Source organism: Ascaphus truei, chromosome 16, assembly GCF_040206685.1.
Source record: "Ascaphus truei isolate aAscTru1 chromosome 16, aAscTru1.hap1, whole genome shotgun sequence".
NCBI classification, from domain to species: Eukaryota; Metazoa; Chordata; class Amphibia; order Anura; family Ascaphidae; genus Ascaphus; species Ascaphus truei.
The window spans coordinates 17,042,099-17,068,708 of record NC_134498.1 but is presented as its reverse complement, the minus strand read 5'-3'; the positions used below and the strand labels follow the sequence as shown (position 1 = coordinate 17,068,708).

The 26,610-nt window shown below is 46.2% G+C and overlaps 1 protein-coding gene across 6 annotated transcripts in view; it reads right to left on the bottom strand.

The window, feature by feature from the left end:
- DIAPH2 (diaphanous related formin 2) overlaps positions 1-26,610 on the bottom strand; it is a 1,317,111-nt gene that overhangs the window by 641,721 nt on the left and 648,780 nt on the right. For all 6 annotated transcript variants that reach the window (XM_075572809.1, XM_075572806.1, XM_075572807.1 and 3 more), the window contains 2 exons: positions 6,459-6,560; positions 2,720-2,814 (listed from right to left, as the gene is read on the bottom strand). In XM_075572809.1, the coding sequence (XP_075428924.1) occupies positions 2,720-2,814; positions 6,459-6,560 (197 nt within the window). The remainder of the gene's footprint in view (positions 1-2,719; positions 2,815-6,458; positions 6,561-26,610) is intronic.

Genomic DNA, 26,610 nt, shown 5'->3' with positions numbered 1-26,610 from the left:
GCCAACTCCAGTCCTCAAGGCCACCAACAGGCCAGGTTTTCAGGATATCCCTGCTTCAGCACAGGTGGATCAATCAATAACTGCACCACCTGTTCTGAAGAAGGGATGTCCTGAAAACCTGACCTGTTTGTGGGCCTTGAAGACAGGAGTTGCCCCCCCCTGCTTTAAGCTGAGCAGATCAAAAAGTAATTGAAATATATATATATTTTTTTGTTTTTGTACTGTAAGATGAAACAAGTTATCAGTAACATATAGTCTATCCCTGACAGTTTGACAATTTAATTACCTTAAATCTATCTGTTTCTCTTTTATTGTGAATTGGAAGAAATATCATTGCCTGACAACAACAAAAAGTAAGTTGGACTCAAACAGAGGAACATTTCCATCTGCCAAGCGGATCATTCGAAGTCTTAAAACAAGCTCTGCATCTGTTTATGGATGTATTACATTTCCACACTTTTTTATCTCAGAAATCTTAAAAGCATTAAAACAGCAGCACTAGAATTTGTAACCACCTAATTTGCATTTTAAATTAGATGATTGTACAGTGGATACAGATAATGACCTCATGTACAGTATGTGTTGTGTTGATTGAACAACCGAATACCAGGTAATATTGTCTTCTGTATTCACTTCATGAAATAGTGCAGAAACACACAACACAGGCATTTACTAATTTATCACCAATGAATGGTACAAATAGCACCAGGCCTCCGTTCATGAGACTGGACTCAGAAAGGTTTGCAGTTTGCAGTTTAATGTGTATTGTTAGTGGTCCTGCTCCAAAAAAAAAAAAAAAAAGAAGATAGAAACTATATATCTATGGGATCTATGGGGGACTGTAGGTGATGAATGCTGAGGTGAAGACAGGAGGCTTGTTTTGGGGGAAATAATGTAGGCTTTTATTCTGTTGTTTTCAGCAACATAAAGTATAGGCTTTTCCTAGCCTAAGTTCAGCAACATAAAGTATAGGCTTTTCCTAGCCTAAGTTCTGCAACATAAAGTGTAGGCTTTTCCTAGCCTAAGTTCAGCAACATAAAGTATAGGCTTTTCCTAGCCTAAGTTCTGCAACATAAACTACAGGCTTTTTCTAGCCCAAAGTTCTGTGTATGAAAGTCCCTTTACATCTATAGACAGCTATATAGATAAATGGTGTCCCTTGGCATCATGGACACTGGGATATGGTCCACACGTCCTGGTGTCCCTAGGTGTCAAGGACATGCACGTGTGCTCTGTACACAGACTAGAGAGAGGCAGATAAACCGTTCCCTTTTCTGCCATTTGAACCCCTTGCTAGATTAAGCTAGTATTAGTATTCCTTCCTCCAAGCAGGGATTAGCCCCTGACTGGCCGACACCCAACAGCTCTAGCTATTGTAAACAGGCTTTCCCCTGGTACAGGGACATCAGAGCTTGAAAGGAAGAAAGATCCGAGTGACAGCGAGGCTACTCAAACTAGGGAACTCACCAGCCAAAAATTGAATAAAAAAACGTGATTAAACTACATAAAAAATGTGGTATTGTTCCACATACAAAGAGCTCCTCCTCCCATTCCGCTAGTGGCGCTTTTCCAAGTACTCCTTGGAAAAGCACCACTAGCAGTGTGAAACGCGTGGGAGGAGGAGCTCTTTGTATGTGGAACAATACCACATTTTTTATGTAGTTTACTAAAGTTTTTTTATTCAATTTTTGGCTGGTGAGTTCCCTAGTTTGAGTAGCCTCGCTGTCACTCGGATCTTTCTTCCTTTCTTGTGGACTTCCATGATTGGAGAGACGCTGGCAGGGACACGGATATTTTATGTGCTTCATGGGACTCCGGCGTAGCCAAGAGGAACGGCACACGGTGCAATCCTAGTGAGTACTTTTGCGCACTCCACACCGGTTACCCATACCGAGGGGACAGTTAACACAGCAGAAGAATAGCCACAGAACCAATACGCGGTTCAAAGCGGGCCTCCCCCTGGCCGACACTGCAACTACCCCCCGGTTGGTACAATTTCCCCTTCCTTACCTTTATTATAGTGCCTATTACCCTGAAGCCGTGGCTACGAACCTCTCAGTATACATTATGACATGCTCGTTGCAGCTCTTTCCTTGAGCTAAACAGCCGGTGGATTTGATAAAGTGACATCTGAGCTTGATCAGCTTTAACTGCAATTCAAATCTATCTCCCTACCTACCTCTTGACCTCCCTCGGTCAATGTGTATTAACCCTTTGAGTGTCATTGAGGCGGCAGGATCAGTGTGCCACAGCCCCTGCGGCATGCCGCGATCCTCACGGGTGACGCCATGCGTTCATTACTCTACAGGGGCAATGGATGTGACCTCCCCTAGCAAGCACACGCATCGTGTAGCTACTACTTCATGGGGTCCCTGGAGCGCCAGACCTCATAACGTGGTCGCTACGTAATGGGGCACTCGAGGGGTTAAAAAGTAGCAGTCATGTGATGCATTGTATGAAAATATAAACACCATAATCAACAAGAAGTATAATCAATACTAACTGAAACACTGCTGTCTGTCTGTAGGAAGCTGATTCCATTGAATAAAATAATCTGTAAGCTTTTTAGAGCAGAGTCTCCCTGGTACCATTAACATCAAGAATATTATACCCATGTTGCATGTGTATTTTCCATCATTATTTGGTGCAGTATACATGACAGTAGGCAGGAACGATAATGCGCATGAACGGCGAGAAAGATGGAGGATGTGTAACCTACTTGAATTAACGATTCTGACAGCTTCTCTTCATCCACTTCTACAATGATGCTTTTTATTTCATCATAGGGCATGCGATAAGATCCCAGGAAGATTGCTGAAACCAGACAAGAACGCTAATGAGAAATTAATACACAGTATAGACCTGATGCATCGGAGAGTGAAAGACAGCAATATGGTAATAAACCTCAGATGTTAACGGTTGCAAAAGGGTAAAAGTTTATATACATAGATACATACATACACACACATACACACATACACACATACACACATACACACGCCACAAAGCAATATAACAAGTCCATTAATTAAATCAATATACTGTATATTCTAAAGACATGACATACAGTATATTGACAATGGTAATCAAAGCCCTTTAATAAACACCTAAAATGTGTTCACATATACTGTACACACACACACCTACTGTATACCATAAAATGTAATGAGGTCACACACGAAAGGTTGATGCCGGTAATCCGGTGGAATACAATAAAATAAAAACGGAGAAGAGGACATCGACCTTTATCACTGAGATCTTAATAAAGGTCCAAGTTCAGGACCGGTATCATTCTTTTTTGAATAAACACATAAACACTGGTTTTGTTACAACATTTACATGTACAGTACATACATACATACATACATACATACACACACACACGCCAATTCAGGGGTGCAGCCCTCAAGGGCCACCAACAGGCCAGGTTTTCAGGATATCCCTGCTTCAGCACAGATGGCAGACATCTGTGCTGAAGCAGGGATATCCTGAAAATCTGACCTGTTGGTGGCCCCTTGAGGACCGATGTGGCCACTCGTGCTCTAATTTAACCACTTATGTCAGAGTAGAGGTCGCAAAACATACAAAATGTGCCTTTTTCAGAGTTTGCAAGCGATTAGCTGAGCGTTACTGCAAGTCAGTGCGCATTGCCATTTAATATGCTCATTTTTCTCTTCAATTAATGTTTTACTTTAATATTCTCTAAAACCGCTAGATTAACTTTGATATTCTTTAAAACAGTTAGATTGAATGCTGACACTACAAATAGGGCACACACACACAATGTGCCACTCTGCCTAGCCATAGGTCGTGGAAAGCTTACCAACTCTGCAACCGTCCCAGCCCTGCAACGTTTGCACAACCTTATGCAGGGAACTGAAAAGCCAGCCACCTACTGCATGGTAGTGTGGTTATATAGGCTCAGAGTAAGTCTCCTTTACTACTGGTCTTATATTTGTGTAGTAGGGTTCCCCCTGGGCCCCACTCGGCACCTCCGCTGCGGGGGTGGTTGCGGGTGCCGCCGGAGTTAGTGGCAGACCCGTCGGCGCATCAGTAAGGTGGGAGCAGTATGCTGGGAGCGCTCCGGTGCTCCGTAGACTCAGCGGGGGCCCGAACGCTAAGGGCGCTGCCATCTTGTTCGTTGCGCATGCGCGAGACTGTTGCATGCGCAGGACGACTATAGAGTAGTAGCCAGGCAGGGAAAGGCTCCGCTGGGAACTACATGTCCCATGAGCTTTAGGAGCCGGTTACATGTAATCCACAGCAGCCAATAGTGTGACAGGGTTCCCCTGCAGAGACTCGGATACATTTCGCACGCTCAGCGCACACAGTCAGTAGGTGCCAGGAGAGGATAGGGGAAGGAGGTGCATGTGCAGAGAGGCAGTAGCCTATGCATTAGGCCAGAACCCCCCTAAGCCATTACTTAAGCTTGTGGTTGCTTTAGGGACAGGCCCTGAGATAGGGAACCTGCCCCATTAGTACTGTATAGAGAGTCGGGGACACAGCAGATGCTGAGTATCCTGATAAGAAAGGTCCGGGACCAGGCCTATTCTAGCAGAGAGGGAGAGAGACTGTCTTCAGGGTGAGACCACCCCTAATGGACAACAGCCCTAGTGGAGTCCAGGACGTCGCTGAGGAGATCATGGATCAGCGGATCTTTGCGAAGATATCAGCGGGCCCGGGTGCTGGAGCACCCGGCAGGTATCGTTATAAAGTGCACCAACCAGAGTACATACACATAGTGGCAGCGCTGACCACAGGACAAGGATGGGGGGTCATACTGTGGACACTAAATGGGTAGAGTGCCCAAGGGCCTTACACAGACTGTGGACACGGTGTAGGGTACACGGTGGAGGGTTACGACTTGCATGGTGCGTGGGCAGTTGTATTATTAGTAACCACATTAGAACGTTAAGAGTATTCATATGTCAGTAAAGGTTATTGTTGTTTTATACCAAGTGTGTATTATTGAATTGTGTCTTGTGAGGGGCTCCTCCTACTCTTTTGGGATCCCTCTCAGGTGGAGGCGTTGCACCGAGAGTATTGCAAGTATATCACCCCAGGCTCCCAGTGGCGGAGGCTTAGGCTCCTGTGAGTCAAACAGGTGTAGGACAGCATTAGTAGCTTTTGTGTTCAGGGGGAAACAGAGCTACATTTGCTAGTAACAGCAATTCTTAAGCAGCTGCTATAAACAATGTTGTTTAAAAAGTTTATTCCCCAAGCAATGAGCTCCCCCTCCCTCCCCCCCCAGCTTCCATCCTAAATAAGTGACTGCAAAGAAATACTGTATCATTTGCTAAAACTGTCCAATTATCACAAATGCAGTTGCTAATAGAACTGTCTGTACATGGGCAGTGACAGCTCTAACAACTCGAAATATTTGACCTGTGACTATGAAAATAACATATTTGTTGAATATTAAAAGGAAGAAGAGAGGTCGTGCTTAATAACAAATGTGCTTAAGAATAATGAAAAGTGGACTAACCAGACAGTGAACTCTTAAAGGAGAAGAGCTTCTTCTGCCAGTCTTGGCTACAGAGACTAAATTCAATGTTGGCCACTAAGTATGTGCAAGGAGGGTTACTATAGAAGGTAGAGGAAAGGTGGAAGTGTGACCTATACCAGGAGTGGCCAAAACCAATCTTCAAGAGCCACCAAATGGTAAGGTTTTAAGGATATTCCTGCTTCAGCACAGACGACTCAGCCAATGACTGAGCCACTGATTGAGCCACCTGTGCTGAAGCAGGGATATCCTTAAAACCTGGCCAGTTGGTGGCTCTTGAAGACTGGAGTTGGTGACCTCTGGCCTACACAGTGCTGGAGGTCCAGCAGCACCAGAGTGCCATGAGAACTCCAGCACTTGCAGATCACATGATCACCGCTGCCCTCCAGCTGGCAGAAAAGGAAGTGGAGGGTGCACAACTTCCATTTCCACCAGGTTGACGTCTCCAACGAGCATTGTCGTCATGATGTGCCAGGTATAAGTGCACTCTAACGGTTATAGCTCCTATAACTAGTGTACATAAACACTGCTTTCGTTTGACTGTCAGATTCTCAAGGAGTAAGGAATGTTTAACGCTCCTCCTTATTCTAGGGCCACCTCAATAAATGAGTTAGTCGTGGCACCAAAGGATTAACTCTGCAGAAGGTCCCATTGAGAAGCATGGACCCCCCGCAGCGCAATGGCGATAGACACTGTCCCCATGCCGGTGACTTCTGCTTGTTTGTCCGCGGTGCTGGGGACAGCAAGTCTTACTACATCTGTAACTCGGTTTATGTCATTTATATCGCTCTGTACCCCCATTGTACCACACTGCGGCATATGTTGGCGCTTCAGAAATAAATGATAATAATAAGAACATTTCTTTACAAAGTGCCTAGAAACACAACTGGGAATGCAGATATCAGAACAAAATGTGAATGAATAAAATAAAGTGGGAAGTATAATGGATACATACATAGATTTTGAGCCGTTTTACTGTCCAGAACCCTCAACTCCTTCACTTTCTTCTTCGTCAGTAGAGGCTTCTTCTCCTCCTCTTCTTCCATTGGTTTCTTAGCTGCAAAACAAAGAGTATTTTTGTGAGCAAATCTCACGGACACAGAAAAGCAGCAATCGATAAAAGATCTTGATAACATGTTACGTACAGTAGTTCTCAGCTAAATAATGCTGACATATTACAGAAACCAATAGGGTGATTAGTATCTACTGCTTATGTGATACTCAAGTACCATAGGATTCTTTAAAGCAAAGAAATCCTATAAATTAGGTACTTTTTGTGACACAATAGTAGCTCTCAGAGGAACTATGCTAATGTAAACCTAACTGCAAATCCCAGAATGTTTATGGCGTAAGAGTAGAGACGGGCGAATCCGCCCAAATCAGTTCCCGGATTTTCTAGCATTTTCCCTCAAAAATCCATTTCGCGGTGTAAAATTCACAAACGGATTTGGTCGGTTTTAATCCGTGCGGATTCAACAAAATCTGCCATTGGATACAACCCGTGGACGGATTTGTAGAATCCAATCCGCGGACCCAGTCACCCGTTGTCAGATTATCAAGAGTCCGCCAACGGATTGTGAAATCCGTGGATTGGATTCTACAAATCCATCCACAAGTTGCGTAGTCTGCGCAGTGTATTGGTAATTGTAAGAGACGTGCAGAGATACACTCAGGGAGACCAATTTGGGGGAAGTTAAACCATGGCTTTATTCAGCCCGTCACTTTAAACAACAGTTTTAAGGCAATATACACATATATACAAAGAAACAAACACCTATCCCTGTATAAGGGTTAACTCACTTCCCCAGTCCATATTTGCAAGTTTGGGGGGGGGGGAAGCCCCTTACCAACCTATCACCCCAAAGTCTAAAGGAGTACTTGTAAGCAGGGGCTCTTTGTGGCGGTGTCTGAGTCTGGTGGGTGCCAGGTTCCTGGGTCCTCTATGTCCATGAAAAGATATCTGGTCCCCTGGTTTCTTTATTTCCGCACACAGCCATGCCTGTGTGCTCTAGAGAGTCCCTGGGTCTGTTCCCAGCAGGAGGTTTTTACCCTTGTCTGATTAACCAGGTGGAGCTGGTTAATTGACTTTGGCTGCAATTAACCAGCTCCCTAGTGGATTCTTGAGACTTATAGAGGCTTTCTATTGAAGCCTAATTTAGACAGGGGTTATGTCCCTGTTTCAGTAATAATAATAAAAAAATACTCAAAACGCGATCGCCATTTTTCTGTGGACCAAAGGAACCGGCTAATACTATGCAGATCCAAATTCACCCAAACAATTTGCCCATCTCTACATAAGAGTTAAAAACTTGGATTCGAGTAAACTGTATAAATATTCAGAAGTACTGTAAACGGAATAGCCTTGAACACTGAAAGGATGCCCTTAATTTAACAAATCAGTGATTCCGTTTTTGTAAAAAACAAACACAGAAAGTCTGTAGACAGATGGATACACTAAAAATGTGTGCGAATAACCCATTATTCCTAATCAAGATCAAGCATTGCTAAATATAATGACTATAGGTATTGTTAGGCAAGATAAAGCATTCTGGAATTGATCACAATGCCATTGAAGTCTTATTTCCATCCCAGGGAACGTATGAGAGAGCAGAGCTTCTGGGATTTTCACATTATGCTTGTCAGAGGTAGTCAAAGTTGTTTACAATTAGCGACGGCAATTTTTAATGAAGGCCGAAGAAGCAGAGTTTCTCATTCACCTTTTATCAGTATAAGTCAGCCATCTCCGTTTGCATGAATTCCAAGTACACCAATCTCACATGTACCCAGATGTTCAAACCAGATAACACTGTGCCTTCAGGGTTCCTTAAAATACAGAACAAGCAGTGTTTTTTTTTACTGCTTACAAGGGTTGAATGCAAGATTTATTTCTATGTTAAGTGATTGTAAGGAGTCCTAGGAACATACAGTATATTAACTACTTTTCTTAAGGCAAAACACAAATTCAGGGAATTGCACATTTGCAGAAGAGCAACAGCATAATGGCATCTGACAAACTTCTTTTGTAATCTGCACTATTGAAGCCTGTTGTAGAAGATGATATACAGTATGAGGGGAGGGAGGAGTGCTATTAAAAATGAATGTACTTTGGAGGACTGACTGAATTCACACATTCCTCCTACAGCAGGTGAATTGGCCAAGAAAAATGCAATGATGCTATCTGTGCTGCTCTTTTGTCATTATTAAGATTGTTCATCTCAAGAACAGACAGATGACTTCAGTAGAGACATGAATCAAAGAGAGAAGAAAAATATTTCAGCAGTTTGTTTAAAAACAGCAGGGACACGTACATGGGCACTTTAAGATACGTGGTCAAGCAGGAAGATTGAATTTTTTTAAACACTTTTACATCTTCCCAGACAATGCCACGGCTTGACTACCTGTAACCAACACATTGGGACCTTTTTAAGTGTGAAAATGGGAAATATTGCAAGGCAATGCATTAGACCGGTGGTGGCCATGTCCTGTCCGCAAGGGCCGCCAATAGGTCAGGTTTTAAGGATATCCCTGCTATAGCACAGGTGGCTCAGTTGTCAGTCATTGACTGACCGGTTGGTGGCCCATGAGGACTAGCGTTGGCCATCCCTGCATTATACTGTACACATTAACCAGTTCTCACAAGTTAACTATAGAAAAACGGTAATTGATGGTAATTTCATTTGGCAATCCCTGCTGTATAAATTTCCGCGCGAAAATAGACACAATGGGAATTCTCGCTCTAATATGTATGTTTTTCCCCGTCAAACTAACACAGTTAACCTTCTTGCTGCCGGAAACCCTGCACCAGAGTGCCACCAGACTTCCGGCATTAGTGGCCACGTGATCCCTTTCGGTATTGATCACATGACTGTGCCATAAATGTAAGTGGACAGGGCTCCAACCCAGTTTCGATCTGGCCGCCTGCTCGATCATCACCTAGAAATCTAGCCTTTTCACCACGACGTATCTGGTTCATCAGGATGGTCTTCGGCAAATGGCGAACCGGGTACGTTTATAGAGCAGCGAAAGGATTAAGTGCTAAGCAGATCTCAGGGAAAAGATTTGACAATGGAAGTTGTTCTTGGAATAATAGTGTCTCTCTCTGCCTGGCTCCAGGGTACCAATGGTTCAAATAATTCAAAGAAATAAATATTGCAAGCAGAGGTAACTACTGTTAGAATCGGAAGCCACAGACCATTCAGGTTTTGAAATCTCTAGTAGCTATATTGGTCCCGTAGACCCAAAACTTGGCCAATTGCCCAAACTGGGGGTGTCGTGGTGTAGTTCCTCTTAAAATGAAATGACCACGTAGGTGTCACTGTTGCTTAAATGTACGCAAATATGAATTAATAAAGAGTGGCGCAAAACTCCATTACTTTCCAAACTCGTTTTTCTTGTATTATCAAACCACCAGCATTATGAAGCTCTGGATTTTCATCTCATGCAAGCTGAGATCCAATCAATGATAATTTGGCATTAGGTCTCGTACTGTGTGACCCGGCATTATTAATGAAAACTGCGGTTCTGTTGGCTCTAACATGGCCAAAACCTTACGGGAAACTAGTCATTTCCATTGGATTTATCTCTTGTGGTTGTTTGTTGCTGGAAGAACATGCAGTAACCCGAAAGGCCACAACAATGCTCGAAGCAGCATTGTCAATTACTCAGATCAGCCACTTTTTAGGAGACAGTGTTGGTTGAGCAGGGGCTCCCCAAAATAGTGGCACCTCAAGATTTTGGTGGTGATGTCGGCTAAGTCTGCAAACTCTCTGTAACCTATACTGAGCTTACTTTACAGATAAGGCATTTTTTGGAATAACCTTAACCCTTTAGAGACCCCTTATGATGTACCTGGCACCCAAGAGGCCCTGTTGACGTAACCTGTATATTATGGCAAAAATACTTGTTTCCTAGAGCAGGGTTTCTCAACTCCAGTCCTCAAGACCCCCCCAACATGTCAGGTTTTCTGGATATCCCTGTTTCAGCAAAGGTGGCTCAATCAGTGGCTAAGACTTTGAATGGGAGTTTTTGTGTTGCAGCTGCACGATCGGCACTATTGTACTTTCATGAATAACCTTTTAAAATCTCAAAAGGAAGCGAGTTAAACTTGCTCCTGTTTGCAACCGTTTAACACAGGGGTGGCCAGCTCCCATCCTCAAAGGCCACTTTCTTATTGAGCCACCTGTGCTGAAGCAGGGATATCCTGAAAACCTGTCCTGTTGGGGTGTCTTCAGAGCACCTGAATTACACAATTGTTCAGACTAATTATAGCACAAAGCTACAACAATGATATACAATATACATTTAATAAAGAGTTCCTGCGTGACATATATCAAATACAGAAAAGAAACGACGTCTAAATTTTTAATGTATTGAATGTTTTATAGAGCCCCTTTACACGCATGTCCACACGTTCAGCAGAACATTTCTCCAATTACCGGAACAGCAGGCATTTCGGTGCTCGATGGGTCAACGGTGAAAGTTTTAAGAGCAAGTGGTCAGAACCTGTTTTTTTTTTTGATGGGGCAGAAGCAAGCTTTGCAATTCTTACTACACTTCATCATCCTCTGGCTTATGACTGAGAGCGGCGCAGGAGCCCGCTGCAGACATAGAAAGAAGAATGACTTGCAGCTCAATTCCCTCCTGTGATGTTTGCGAGCCAAAGAAACAACAGAAACGCGAGGAAGAAATGTGTTTAACTGTGTCAGCGCCAACGCGGCTAGTAGCCCAGACTATTATTATATATTATATTACCATATATATTACTATTATTTTACAGTAATGTAGTACTGATCTCAGATGCGCTCTTAGAGAGGTTTGGGGTTCCTTACAATGCATCTAATCTGATCTCAGATGCGTAACTCTACACTCAGATGTGTAATGTAGTAGACCAGGGGTGGCCAACTTCAGTCCTGAAGGGCCACCAACAGCCACCTGTGCTGAAGCAGTGATATTTCTAAAACATGACGTCCTGGAACAGGATTCATAATTCTGTTTATCCTACTCCCCCCCCCCCCCCCCCCCTTTGCAGCTTCTGCCTGTCAGCTCCTTATTTCAGCTGCACATATATTTGCTCTGAAAACACACAGTGCCTGTGGAATCGATACATTTGTTGCATTTGGGGTTTCCAGTTAGCTCATAACCAGGTTGTCTTGGCAAACCCTTAATCCCCCTGGTTTAGTGGAGTTTCCCTTACACCCCTGTCTGTATTCACAGATGGTCTCATCCTCAGACTATTCCTGTTCCCAGAATGCCATATACTTCCTTTTCACCCAAGACACTGAGTGAGTACAGTACCTGCCTGCTAACACCCTTGGCCAGGCCTTTCTGTTTTTACCACAGTCTTACCCTGATATTAGCACGTCATATAGAGAAGCACTCTCTAGCCACACTACATCTGCAAATACCTTTCATCCTATGACTTTCCTTCAATAAAGTTAAGAAAGACAAAAGGACTTCTGCTTTGGAAGAGGGAAGACATGAGTTAAGCTAACTGGAGCCATTCATACACCACACGTGACCCTGTTCCAGGATACATGATCTGTTGGTGGCCATTCAGGACTGGAGTTGACCTCCCCTGTAACATACAAACATGTGCCATGTCGAGTAACTCGTATGTAAGACTGTAGGAGAAGTGTACAGAGGTTTTTCGCACGGGAGACGATTTTCAGGGGAAATAAAAAAAATACGTTTTTATTAGCCGGCGTGTTTAAATAACAAAAACACAGCTTTATTTCAGCAAAAACACGGTTAAAGGAAAACAAACAAATGAGGGCTAACTCCCATAGGGAGCACTGACTAGACTTCACCATACACCCCATCTACAGGTTGGGGGGATACGCCCCTTACCAACAAGTTCCCTTCGCTGGGGTAGGGTTCGGTAAGTCTGTGTGCAGGGTTCGGTAAGTCTGTGTGCAGGGTTCGGTAAGTCTGTGTGCAGGGTTCGGTAAGTCTGTGTGCAGGGTTCGGTATGTCTGTGTGCAGGGTTCGGTAAGTCTGTGTGCAGGGTTCGGTAAGCCTGTGTGCAGGGTTCGGTAAGCCTGTGTGCAGGGTTCGGTAAGGCTGTGTGCAGGGATCGGTAAGTCTGTGTGCAGGGTTCGGTAAGTCTGTGTGCAGGGTTCAGTACCTTCCTGGCCTGAGACCTAGCAGTCTGTACTACAGGCTTTTTAAAGGCCTAATGAAGCAGCTGAGGAGATTCATTAAGGCAGCGTGCACTAGTATTAACCTCCTCAGTCCCGTATCAGGCTCTGCACATGGGGTCTCCTGCCTCACAACATGCCAGGGGACTCACCCTGGTACAAAGACACACAGACTTGGCACGCTCAAAACCCACAACCACAATTTTGTATATTCATTGGTGTCAATTGGAGTGCCACTGGGAAAGTGACTTCACATACACAACAATAAACAATTGTATACTGGGTCTTAACCCCTTAGGCAGCGCAGCCATGTAACATATTATTGGTTTGTTGCCTCTTTTCTCTTTCCAGTGGAGGAATTATAGAGTTGCCAGGTGTCCAGTATGGAACCGGACTGTCCTGTATTTGGACACTCAGTCCAGTAAACAATGAGAGGTAATACTGGACATGTATGTGTATACCAGTATTTCTTTTCTGGACACAGTGACCTGACCAGCTTGGGGGGCTGCAGGATTTCCCCGAGCAGGGCTGTTGCTAGGGGGGCTTTCATCATTGTGTCCAGTATTTTTGGAGAAGCCGCCTGGCAACCCTAGAAAGAAATACAAAATACACCGTATAAAATAGGTAGGGTAGGAACTGCGGATAGGGTGGCACTGGGACGTGATCGCAGGCTTGAAATGTTTTGGCCAAATTATTGAATGGCCCATACTTTTAAGAAAAAAAATAAATACGGACAAAACATCCACTGTAGTAATGCAGCGAATCACGTGTCATATTGTATGTGTATTGGGACGCCTTTGTTTATTGTAACTCTGATGTAACCCAGATTTGATCAAATATGCAGGAGATAAATTCATCTCAAATTGACTCGCATTGGCGTTTTGTTTTGTAAGGGGAAGCTAAAATGACAGTATATGCAGTTTTTCTGCTCATAAATTGTCCTGTATACTGTTCACTAGAGATAGGCGAATCCACCCAAAATCCATTTCCCTGATTTTCACGCATTTTCCCCAACAAAATCTGCTCTGCAGTGTAAAATTTGGGTGGATTCATCATCTCATGGATGAATTTGTAGAATACAATCTGCGGATTTAGCGATCCGTTGGCGGATTCTCAAGAATGTATTGGTAATAATAATAATAATAATATCCGCGAAATGTGAATCACCCTTTTTGAGATTGATCTGAAATGAGCGGACCAAAGGAACCGGCCGATCTGCTACGGATACAAATTCTCCCAGATCTACGGTGCCCTTCTTAAATTCACCTGCGCACAGCTTAAGGACCAAAATGTTTTCTACTTAAAAATATTTATGAAAGGGAGCACCCCAAAACAACAAAAAAAGTTTTTAAAACACCCAATAAATTATATGAAAAAATAATGGCCTCAAAAAGAGAGGACAACATAAACCCCCAATACTACACCCAGCCAAATATCAACCCCCCCACCCAATAAGGCTGACCGAAAACACTGCACACTCAAAAAGTATAAATATATAACAAATATATCATCATTAACAAATTAAGATTCACATATAAAATACTTGAAAACTTGGCACTAGTTTTTGATGGTACTATTCCAACTCTATATTGTCGCATGCCTCCAGGCATTTTTGGCTGAAGATGGATTGAACACGTTTCGGACCCTACAAAATGACCCTCTTTGTCTCTGAATCATTTTACTGCCGTATATATAAAGAGAGATAACTTTGGTGGTTGCATCTCCCTTCTATTCACAATCTTACATACTTAGGTCAATCTGTATATAGTTTCAACTTCATTACAGATCAAACATGTGAGATTCAATCCCTTTTTTTTTTAAAATATACAAATAATAAGAGAACAGTTCACACCGGATTGTGCGCACACTGCATGCACACGCGGTCATGTGCTCATCGCCCCATCCCAAGACATGATGATGAAATTGATAAAGAAAGTCCTGAACTTGTAAGGAAGGGGTCGCATGTCGGTAGGCCAAAAGGCCCCTCGCCCATAGGGACGTGATGTCTGGCCAGGGGTAAAGTAAGGGGTACTTAGGAGGAGGGATACTAGCTTCCTCTTTCTTCTAGGATCTAGTGGAGCGAAGCCTCACCCACCTGCCCTGTTTTTAGGCAGGAGGGATGTCGGTGTTTGAAAGAAAGATCAGGATTCTGCTCTGTTTGTTGTAGCTTGGGGCATGTGATTTGGTGGGAGTAATGTTACTCTGGGAGGAGGGGGACTTATTCAGTATTGGCTCTTGGAGGGAGGTCTCAGACTTCTGAAGTATTTTAGTTGGGGAAGGTGGTACCATTCCAGGCTGCTGCTGCCGGAATGGTGGTGACCTTCCAGGTGGAATTTGTGGAAGGCGGTGCCATGCCAGACTATGTGTGGTTGGTGTGGTAGTGATCTTCTGATGGGCTCTGTGCATTTAGACTAAGGTACTGAATGGCTAGATGAGCATGCTCTGGGGGAATCCCTCGAGCTCTGGTAGATGTGAGCGGAGCAATCTGGCCGGGTCCCTAGTTGGGGATAAATATGAAATATTTATCTGTTGTAATAAAGCTGTGACCGGTAATTTCTCCCAAGAAGTTGTATGGTGTGGTTTTGGGAATGGGAGAGGGGTCCAGCTCGAGGCATGGCTAAGTCATGTGATCTATTTTGCTCAAGGCATAAAAACCCAATGCAGTCTAACATACTGCATCAGATGTAAGGAACTGTTCTCACACACTGTATCAGATATCCATTAGAGTTGTACACCAGAGTTACGGTCAAAGATCATAGGTTGCTTTATTGCTCAATCTTCCAACATTTTGCTCCCATGACGGACCTTTAAAAGACCAAAATGTTGGAAGATTGTGTAATAAATAAACCTATGATCTTTGACAGTAAGTGTGCGTCTAATTCCTGGGAATCTGATGTACAAGCAGTTTGATCAGCGGTGGTGAGTTTTTCTGCGCCCAACAAATATTTTGCTTTTTTCCGTTCGCTTGAGCGCCTATATACTTTCCTTCTTACTTACTGTATGCCGCAGCTCTTCTCCAATAAACAGAGCCTGACGTCTCAACACTGTAGGACCCTATCAATAGCCAGTGTGGCAGGTCACATTGCAGACAGTGGGTTATAATTTCTGCAATGTGCTAACCTACAGCATAGTCACTGAGACAGTACTGGAAATGCCGTAGGGTAAAACACTCACCCATACAACATCTTCGACATGTCAATTAGGGTTTAATATTTAACCTTTTGAAAATAAACAACAAGTTAAAGGAGCAATCCATGCTTAGTGCCTTTATCTTATACTGTACATGGGGGGGGGGGGGGTAATATGGGGTCTATCGGAACTGAACTGCATTTATTTTAGATCTCGGAGTGGGAACCCCCCTGTATCTTGAGATACCAGGAAAGGTACCACCTGTTACTTCCTGATATTTAAATCCCCACATTACGGGGGCCAATAGGAAGCCGCGGCGGACGATGTTGCGGCTTCCTATTGGCCCACATAACACGGGGGCTCTAAACGGCCATTCTGATATCCCTTGAAGTCACCTTTACTGGTAAGTATCTCATGCACAATGGGGTCTCTGGCGGTAAAATGAACGCTGTTCAGCTTTGGGGACACCCTGCACAAAAAAAAGAGGGTAAAAAAATGTGAGCAGTAGGAAGGGATCCTTTAGTTTAATAGAGCACTGAGCATGCTATATATGGTAAAATCCCACCGTCAAGAGATTTATCCAAAGTCTTAGAAACAGGAAGGTTTCACCAGTAGATATGTTCAGGGTGAGAGACGTTCATTTGTGGACAAAATGTGTGTGGTGTTTAATTAAAAAAAAAAAATGTATTTCTAAAAATGTTTTACCAGGAAGTAAATAAACAAAAAAGGTTCCAGGGCACTACGGATTTTCAAAAGGATTTAATAGAAGAGGCACAATGTTTCAACCACCACACGTGGTCTTTCTCGTGTTGTCCTGGAACTAGATTCCATATTCCTCTGTCTTCCCCTTTAGTTATGGGATTCATTTCTCCCTTCTTTAGTTGCCTGTCAGTTTCCCCTGTCCCAGCAGCAACGCTGTATGTAAAATGCAACATTATTGCAACATGTCGTTTACACAGCCTGTGTTGGTTGCCTGCAGCTCATATTCTCCTAGCTGAGAGTGGGCTATTCCTACCCCCCTGTCCTTGCTGACAGTTAGTATAGTCCCACTTCCTATCTAGTGTGACCCTTACTCCTCATTTCCTTTTGACCCTGGACTCTGAGTGAGTAACTGCCTGCTATCACCCCAGCAAGGCCTTTTTGTTTTACACTGTCTCATTATTGATACACTGCACAGCAGACAGAGAAGCCCTCTCTCCCCACACTCCATCTACAAGCACCTATCTCCCTGTGTTTTCCCTCAATAAAACCAAGAAAGAGAAAAGGACTTGTCTGTGCTTTGGAAGAGGTGAGACACGAGTTAAGCTACCTGGAGTCATTCACACACCATTCGTGACCCTGGCTTCAGGATAGTAAAACAAAGACCTGTGTTGGGGAATCACACAGCAGCTACTACTCAAAGACTTTATGCTATTCAGAATAGTCCCTGCACACAAGGCAGCAGCTTTGCAAACAGACTGTACACACAAACCTAACTGCCTTTTTCTCTGTCTGAGTCCACCCGCTGCTCAGCCCCACAGTGAGGAGCCTACGGACACCTGTAAGTACAGCTACCCCAACGCTGCACGCTGCAGGACACCGCTCGGCACCATCTGAGACAGACGCCCTACGCTGACAAGGTAAAAGACTGCACGCCACACGCACTGGCAAAAGGCCTACACACACCTACAGCATGGCAGAACTCAGAGCCTCACCAGACATCACGCAGGAAAGCGATCTCTCAGACACAGAGACCGCCGCGCAACTGCAACAGGCGCAGGCAGGCGCAAGGCCTAAACGGACAGTCACACTGACACAAAAGGCCCGCGAAAAATATGAGAGCGACATTGAAGCGCACCGCGCTAAATTAGAGTTGGCCTGGGAAACAACCACACTGGGAATACGCAATGTCACTAGTATTGGCAACTATGCGCAGCAGCTCGAGCAGGCAATAACGCAATTAAGGACTGATCACTCGCGTTATCAAGAGCTATCAGAGGCATACGTTACTTACCTGACCAGGGCCAACACCAGCGAAAGCCTGCAAGAAAGAGACTTACAGAGCAACATTGACCTGGCACGACACAGCCGCGTACGTACCACTATCACGGAGGCTGAGAGTAGGAGAAAGGACCTTTTGCTGGAAACCGCATCGCAGCGCTCAAGCACATCCAGACACTCATCAAGGTCAGCAAGATCAGCGCAGTCTAACGCGTCCAGCGCAAGCACAAACGCTACCAAGGCGAGAGCCGCTGCAGAGGCCGCACGTGCCCGGGCCGAATATGGTCGGAGAGAGGCAGCCGTAAGGGCAGAAAAGGCGCGCATAGAAGAGGAGGAGCAGGTCGCCGCCGCCGCCTCCGCTGCCAATGCCGCCGCCGCTGCTACCGCCGCCGCTGCCAATGCCGCCGCCGCTGCTACCGCCGCCGCTGCCAATGCCGCCGCCGCTGCTACCACCGCCGCTGCCAATGCCGCCGCCGCGGCTACCACCGCCGCTGCCAATGCACGTAGAAAGGCCGAATTAGACGCGGATCTAGAGGCTCTAAGCAAAGAAGAAGACGCCGCTGCCGCCATAGCCCAAGCCGAAGTCCTAGAAGCAGCTGCGAGACAGGACGGCGGGGAGCTACCCTACAGACGGATTGCCTCAGAGGATCCAGCCCAACGCACTGAAGACTATGTAAGGAGCCTCTTCAGTGTAAACACCAGCGCACCATCTCAACACGGAGGGAGCGACACCACAGACAACGAAGACTCGCTAGGACCACGAGGAGAAGACGCTGCTCCGTCAATGGCACACGCTGCCTGGGATAGCCACAGCCGCAACAGTGATCCACACGCCAGAGCGCACACGGATGCACCACAACAGGCTCGTAATCCAGGTACACCCACGCGGGAGAAAACAGCCCCTCACACTGGCCAGCAGCCATCACGCGTCCACGCCAAGGAAGAGGCGACCGCACAGACCGTCCCAGCAACTACCTCAGAACGGGGCAAACGCGCCGACGTCTCAGGTCTGACAGACATAGCCAAGTACATGATCCGGCGCGACTTGGTGCACGCAGGACTCATCAGCTTCGACGACCGCCCTGAGAACTACCGGACGTGGAAGTTCACGTTCAAAGACGCAATCGACAGCTTGGACTTCTCAGCAAGGGAAGAGCTCAACCTGTTAGTTAAGTTCTTGGGGAACGTATCCAGGGAGCAAGCGCAGAGACTTCGGACGGCAAACGCACATCAACCCCAAGTAGGTCTGGACCTAGTGTGGGAAAGGCTAGAAGAGACCTATGGCAGCCCTGAAGCAGTCGAGGATTCACTCTTCAAAAGAATCGAGAGCTTCCCCAAGATCACGAATAAAGACTACTCGAAGTTACGAGATCTTGGAGACCTGCTGCAAGAACTGGAGTTCGCAAGGAAAGACCATTCCTTAATAGGTCTCAACGCCCTAGATTCAGCTCGTGGAGTGAGACCCATCCTGGAGAAGCTACCCTTCAACCTCCAAGAAAGGTGGCTTTCACAAGGTTCCAAATACAAAAGGGAGAAGCAGGTTGTCTTCCCCCCATTCTCATTCTTCGTGAGCTTCATCTGCGAAGCGGCAAAGACAAGAAACGACCCCAGCTTCGTCTTAGGGGCGCAAACCACATCCAGCGTTAGCCACCCGAGGAACGAAAGGTCAACAGCAAGGTGCAAGGACTCCAGAACACCCATCTCGGTCCACAGGACGGACGTGCCCCCTACGACCCACGCGAGTCCCAGCCAGACGGCCGACAGGGACAAAAAACCAAGGGACCTTAACAAAGAATGCCCTATCCACAAAAAGCCGCATCCACTTAACAAGTGCTTCGGATTCAGGATGAAACCCATAGAGGAGCGAAAGAACCTACTCAGGGAATGGGGAGCCTGTTTCAAATGTTGTGCTTCCACAACTCATTTATTCAAGGACTGCAAAGAAGCTATGAAATGCACAGAGTGCGATAGCGACAGGCACATAGCCGCTCTACACCCGGAAGCTATGAAGCCCAAAGCAAGCAAAGCCCCTAACCCTCCGACAAAGCAGGGCGGGGAGGAAGAAGTGGGAGACACACCCCCCCCGACGTCAGTAGCATCCAAATGCACAGAAGTATGCGGAGAAGGAGACGACGGTAGATCTTGCTCTAAAATATGTCTGGTAGCAGTGCACCCAGAGGGACAACCCCAAAGAGCCAAACGGATGTATGCAATCATCGACGACCAGAGCAACCGATCGCTGGTCAGGTCAGAATTCTTCGATATGTTCGGCATACAAGACAGTACTTCTCCTTACACTCTCAGAACGTGCGCAGGGCGAATGGAGACTACAGGGAGAAGAGTGAATGGCTACACCATATGCTCAATAGACGGCAAAGTGAGCATGCCCCTTCCCACACTCATCGAGTGCAATCACATGGCGGAAGATAGGACTGAGATCCCCACGCCAGACGTGGCGCGACACCATCCCCATCCAAAAACCATTGCCGATCACATCCCACCACTAGACGAAGATGCCCAGATCCTGCTGCTACTTGGCAGAGACATCATGAGAGCACACAAGATCCGCGAACAGCGAAATGGGGACCACAACGGCCCAAGCGCCCAAAGGCTCGATCTAGGATGGGTGGTAGTTGGAGAAGTATGCATAGACAGGATACGAGGACCCGACAACGTAGGCGCCCTACAGACGAACTTGTTGGAGAACGGTCGTATATCTCACTTCAAACCTTGTCCGAACCACTTTCAGGTCCACGAGAAGCTCGAGACCAAAAGGAACTACGGAGACGCGCCTGTGGCAAGAAAATACCCCAATGACCTAGGGAGTACGGTGTTCCAGACAACAAAGGACGACGACAAACAGGCGCCATCAATGGAAGACAAAGAATTCTTGAGGTTAATGGATAAGGAGCTCTTCAAGGACGAATTGGGCAGTTGGGTGGCCCCACTACCTTTCCGCTCGCCAAGAAGACGCCTCCCAAACAACAGAGACCATGCTATGTCTAGGCTCGCTTCGCTCCGCCGTAACCTACAAAGGAAACCGGAGACCAAGGAACACTTTGTGGCCTTCATGCAAAAAATCTTCCACAGTGGCCATGCAGAGTCGGCGCCCCCAATGAAAGAAGGCGAAGAATGCTGGTACCTCCCGTCGTTTGGCGTCTACCACCCCCAGAAACCTGGCCAAATCCGAGTGGTATTCGACTCCAGCGCTCAGCATCAGGGAGTCTCCCTAAACGATGTTCTCCTCACCGGGCCGGATCTGACGAACAGTCTTCTGGGAGTGCTGATCCGCTTCCGCAAGGAACCTATCGCCGTAACCGCAGACATTCAACAGATGTTCCACTGCTTCCTTGTGCGAGAAGACAACCGTAACTACCTAAGATTCCTGTGGTACCAAGATGACGACGTAGAAAAAGAAATCACGGAGTACCGCATGAAAGTGCATGTCTTCGGGAACAGCCCATCACCTGCAGTGGCAGCCTACGGCCTCAGAAGAACGGCCCAAGACGGAGAAGCAGAGTTCGGGAAAGACGCCAGGAGCTTCGTCGAAAGAGACTTCTATGTGGACGACGGATTAAAATCAGTTCCCACCGAAGAAGAAGCCGTAGATCTACTCAAGAGGACACAAAAGATGTTAGCGAAGGCCAACCTAAGGTTGCACAAAATAGCTTCCAACAGTGCCACAGTGATGAAGGCGTTTCACGCAGATGATCAAGCACCAGATCTCAAGAATTTGGATCTGGGGACCGACACGCCTCCCATACAGCGGAGCCTGGGGATAAGCTGGAATCTTAAAACAGACACCTTTACGTTCCAGGTAGCCATCGAAGAAAAACCCTTCACACGTCGCGGAGTCCTGTCCACCGTTAACAGTCTCTACGACCCGCTAGGATTCGTGGCTCCTGTCACTATACAAGGGAAATCCCTCCTCAGAGAAATGTCCTTCGAAAAACAGGAATGGGACACCCCACTACCTCCAGAAAAACGGAAAGAGTGGGAAACGTGGAAATACTCCTTGAAGGCCCTCGAGCAACTTCAAATCCCACGCCCCTATTCACCTATATCTCTCACCGCCGCACACAGCAAAGAGCTTTGCGTGTTCTCAGATGCCTCCACCAAAGCTATAGCAGCGGTGGCCTACCTAAAAACCACGGACGTGGATGGAAGTTGCCACATCAGGTTCATCCTTGGCAAAGCTAAGCTGGCGCCACAACCTGACCATACTATACCCAGACTCGAGCTGTGTGGTGCAGTGCTAGCAGTAGAACTGGCGGAGCTTATCGAGAATGAGATGGACAGCAAACCAGATGCCGTCAAACTCTACACAGATAGCAAGGTGGTACTGGGATACATCTACAATAAGAAAAGGAGATTCTACGTATACGTAGCTAACCGCGTAGAAAGAATCAGGAAGTCAACCCAACCAGAACAATGGCACCACGTGCCCACAGAGCAAAATCCCGCAGATCACGCCACCAGATCAGTACCCGCATCTCAACTGCAGAATACGTCGTGGCTCACAGGACCAATGTTTCTTGCGCAGCCTGCGGAAACGCTACCAACCCCAGTTGACGATTTTGAACTAGTGGATCCCGAAAAGGATACGGAGATAAGGCCCCCACAAGTATCCGTGGTACTCACCAATGTATCGCACAAAAACGCATTCGGATCACATCGATTCCAACGCTTCTCAAAGTGGACGGCCCTTCTGCGAACAGTAGCCCATCTCGGGCATATAGCCTCCTCCTTCCGCCAGACACCAGACGGTAAAACTACCGGTTGCCACGGCTGGCACATCTGCAAAGAGCTGCGCACCGTAGAGGAAATTACAAAGGCTAAGGAAACTGTTCTCAGTCATGTTCAAAGGGAAACATATGCGGAAGAGATCAATTGCATTCGCGGAAAGAAGAGTGTTAACAAAAACAGTCCACTTTGGAAGTTGAATCCCTTCATCGACAACGACGGCCTCATGAGAGTAGGAGGCCGCCTCAATAAGTCCCAACTGAGCAGGGAGGAAAGCCACCCCCTTATCATCCCTGGCCGGCATCACATCGCCACTTTGTTGGTGCGCCACTACCACGAACAAGTCATGCATCAGGGACGACACTTCACCGAAGGCGCCATTAGGGCGGCGGGCATTTGGGTCGTTGGCATGAAAAGGTGCGTGGCCAGTAATCTCCACAAATGTGTTAGGTGCCGAATGCTGAGAGGCAAAAGCCAAGACCAAAGGATGGCGGATCTACCTGTCGACAGACTTAATACAGAACCCCCCTTTACCTATGTAGGACTTGATGTATTTGGGCCCTGGATGGTCATCTCGCGTAGAACTAGGGGCGGACTAGCAAACAGCAAACGATGGGCGGTACTCTTCACCTGCATGAGTACACGAGCTATACACATCGAGGTTATAGAATCTATGGATGCTTCAAGCTTCATAAATGCCCTCAGAAGGTTCTTTGCAGTCAGAGGACCAGTTAAACAAATACGCTCCGATTGTGGTACCAATTTCGTTGGAGCATGCAAGGAATTACAAATAGACACTAAAGATAATAGAGACAATAGTATCAAAAGATACTTGCGCGACCAAGAGTGCACGTGGACATTCAATCCTCCTCACTCCTCTCACATGGGCGGAGCATGGGAACGCATGATCGGGGTAGTCCGGCGTATCTTGGACTCTATGATGCTAAAAAGCAACCTGACTCGACTCACTCACGAAGTGTTAACCACATTCAGGGCCGAAATATCAGCGATAATCAATGCTAGGCCTTTGATTCCAGTGTCAACGGATCCAGAATCGCCAAGTATTTTGACGCCAGCAATGCTGCTAACCCAGAAAGTAGGGAACATCCCCACCCCAGTCGAAGGCTTCCACTCTAAAGATATGTACAAGCGACAGTGGAGACAGGTGCAGCACTTGGCTAACACATTTTGGGATCGCTGGAGACGCGAGTATCTAGTGACACTCCAAGAACGCCATAAATGGCAAACGGTTAAACCGGACATTCAAGTAGGAGACGTGGTTTTGTTGAAAGACAAACAGGTAACAAGAAACGAGTGGCCCATGGGACTTATAATCAAAACCTTCCCAAGCGAAGATGAAAGGGTCCGCAAAGTGGAAGTTCGGGTGACCCAGAACGGGGTCGTTAAGACTTTTTTGAGACCTATCACAGAGACTATCCTCCTAATGCCAAAATCGGACTATCACAAAGAAGAACTGGCTACCAGTTCTATGGACTCTGAGAGACATTGTGGTGCATCAAGCTAACCTAGAGCTGTGCATTCACCTACCTTACCGAGATGACAAGGACTTAAGCTGGTGGTACCGGACGGTATCCCATCGTTATGTGGACATGAGTTTTGCATGTTATGTTGTATTGCACATATGTTCCACACATACCTAAAATAGTGGTATCTCCAGATACCAGACGGGGAGTGTCCTGGAACTAGATTCCATATTCCTCTGTCTTCCCCTTTAGTTATGGGATTCATTTCTCCCTTCTTTAGTTGCCTGTCAGTTTCCCCTGTCCCAGCAGCAACGCTGTATGTAAAATGCAACATTATTGCAACATGTCGTTTACACAGCCTGTGTTGGTTGCCTGCAGCTCATATTCTCCTAGCTGAGAGTGGGCTATTCCTACCCCCCTGTCCTTGCTGACAGTTAGTATAGTCCCACTTCCTATCTAGTGTGACCCTTACTCCTCATTTCCTTTTGACCCTGGACTCTGAGTGAGTAACTGCCTGCTATCACCCCAGCAAGGCCTTTTTGTTTTACACTGTCTCATTATTGATACACTGCACAGCAGACAGAGAAGCCCTCTCTCCCCACACTCCATCTACAAGCACCTATCTCCCTGTGTTTTCCCTCAATAAAACCAAGAAAGAGAAAAGGACTTGTCTGTGCTTTGGAAGAGGTGAGACACGAGTTAAGCTACCTGGAGTCATTCACACACCATTCGTGACCCTGGCTTCAGGATACGTGTGGTGGTTGAAACCTTGTGCCTCTTCTTTTAAATCCTTTTGAAAATCCGTAGTGCCCTGGAACCTTTTTTGTTTATCTGCTTTGGAGTTTGTCACTGCCAGGAACTCCCCTGTTCTAGGAGCACCGGTCAATAGCAAGTATTTTTTGTATTATATTATGGTGTGCAGCATTATCCTTGCCTTTCATTACCAGGAAGTAATACATTGAGAGTTACAGTACCTCTCGTTTTCAAGTTACACGGTAGATTCACGGTAACACTGACAGGTTTGACGTCGTAGATACACTACATGATGCATCCAAATGGTGATCTTCGCTACGCAGGACGGTGTAAAAATTGGCATTTGTGACAATTTGCACCAATGGCATATGTATTAAAACCTGTTCATCTCAGATATTCTAGGGGCAAATGGTAACGACTCCTACACCTGTCTGTTTGTGAATCCTAATAAAAAGGTACAATCGGCCCCTGATCCCATTCAACCACCTTGCTAATCATTCCAGCCAGATATTGTAATGATATTAACCTTCCATTGCCTCACTGGCCCCTCTGCCTCCGAAGGTCGCAAAATCACATAACATAACAAAACCACAGTTTTATTTCACTTTAGTGCAGTGCATGTAATCGTTCACAGACAGAGGTCTACGGCTGCTGTAGCATGTTAACTAGATGTTGTGAACACACCATCCAACTTTGGTGCGATTTTGTGGGGACAGGAGGATTATTGCAAAATGGCAATTTGTAGCAGAGTAAATAAGAAAACTATTTGTTGTGTGTGCTTCTCCAGTCCTGCTTAAGGCTAGGTCCCCGGTACATGCTGCAGCGTGCGCTATGGTGAGCGCTGCAGGGACAAGAACCGCCCCTCAATGGGGCCGGGCCCGCTTGCTGCCTCGGCCGCCGCGTTGTGCGACCAGATCTTTCTGAAGACGGTAAAACTGTCTTCAGAACTGGCGACGGAGCGAGCGCTGCCCATGCCCCGGCGGTTAAGTCAATGAGGGAGAACCTGCTGGGTGATGTCATGGCCGCAACCCCCCCCCCCATCATCTTTCCTCTTGCAGTTTTGCACAGACTGTGCAGTTCTGCACAGACAGGGGATCACAGCTGCACGCGCCGCTAGCCTGGCAGGCGTGTGTGCAACGCTGACACGGGGCCGTAGCCTAAAGCAGCAGAACTAGAGACACTTTTCTTTCTTTTCTTTAATAGGTTTGATGCAGGGGGTCTCCGAGCGGGACTGCGTTCATTTCAGCTCCAGGGAGCCTCTTCTTCCGGAGATACTTACCTCAGAAGGGGGCACCAGTAGAAATGCTGGCTGGGCTTGATGGGGCTATCAAAATGGCAACTTAAATGTCCAGAATCCTGCAGATCAATAGGAATCAGCGACCTTGTGGCTTCCTGTTGGCCCACGTGACACTGGACATTTAAACTGCAAAGAGATACCGGTGCCCCCTAGAAAAGATAAATTCATCATTGGGAAAAAATGTGTGGACAAAAGAGACTACTTTTTATTAGGACACGTAACCCAGTATAAGCACATGACTGCACATATGGATTCATGCCGGTCGTGTAAACCTATAAAGTTACCAAGGGGAATTGAGAATATTTGATCTGATAAATCAATGGTATTAACTAGATTAACAAAATAAAAGTACTTTTAGGTCAAAGAGAAATATTACAACAATAGATCATGATTTCAAACTGCAGGGTGGTTGGATTAGTGGAAATGTGAGGAAGTATTTTACTTATAGGGCGGTCGATGCATTGATCTCCATGCAGAGATGGGTATGACCAATCCAGCAAGAAAATATGGGGGGAAATGACGGGGATCACATGGATCTAACATTTAAACAGATTATATAGATTAGCAAAATAGAAACAAGGCAGA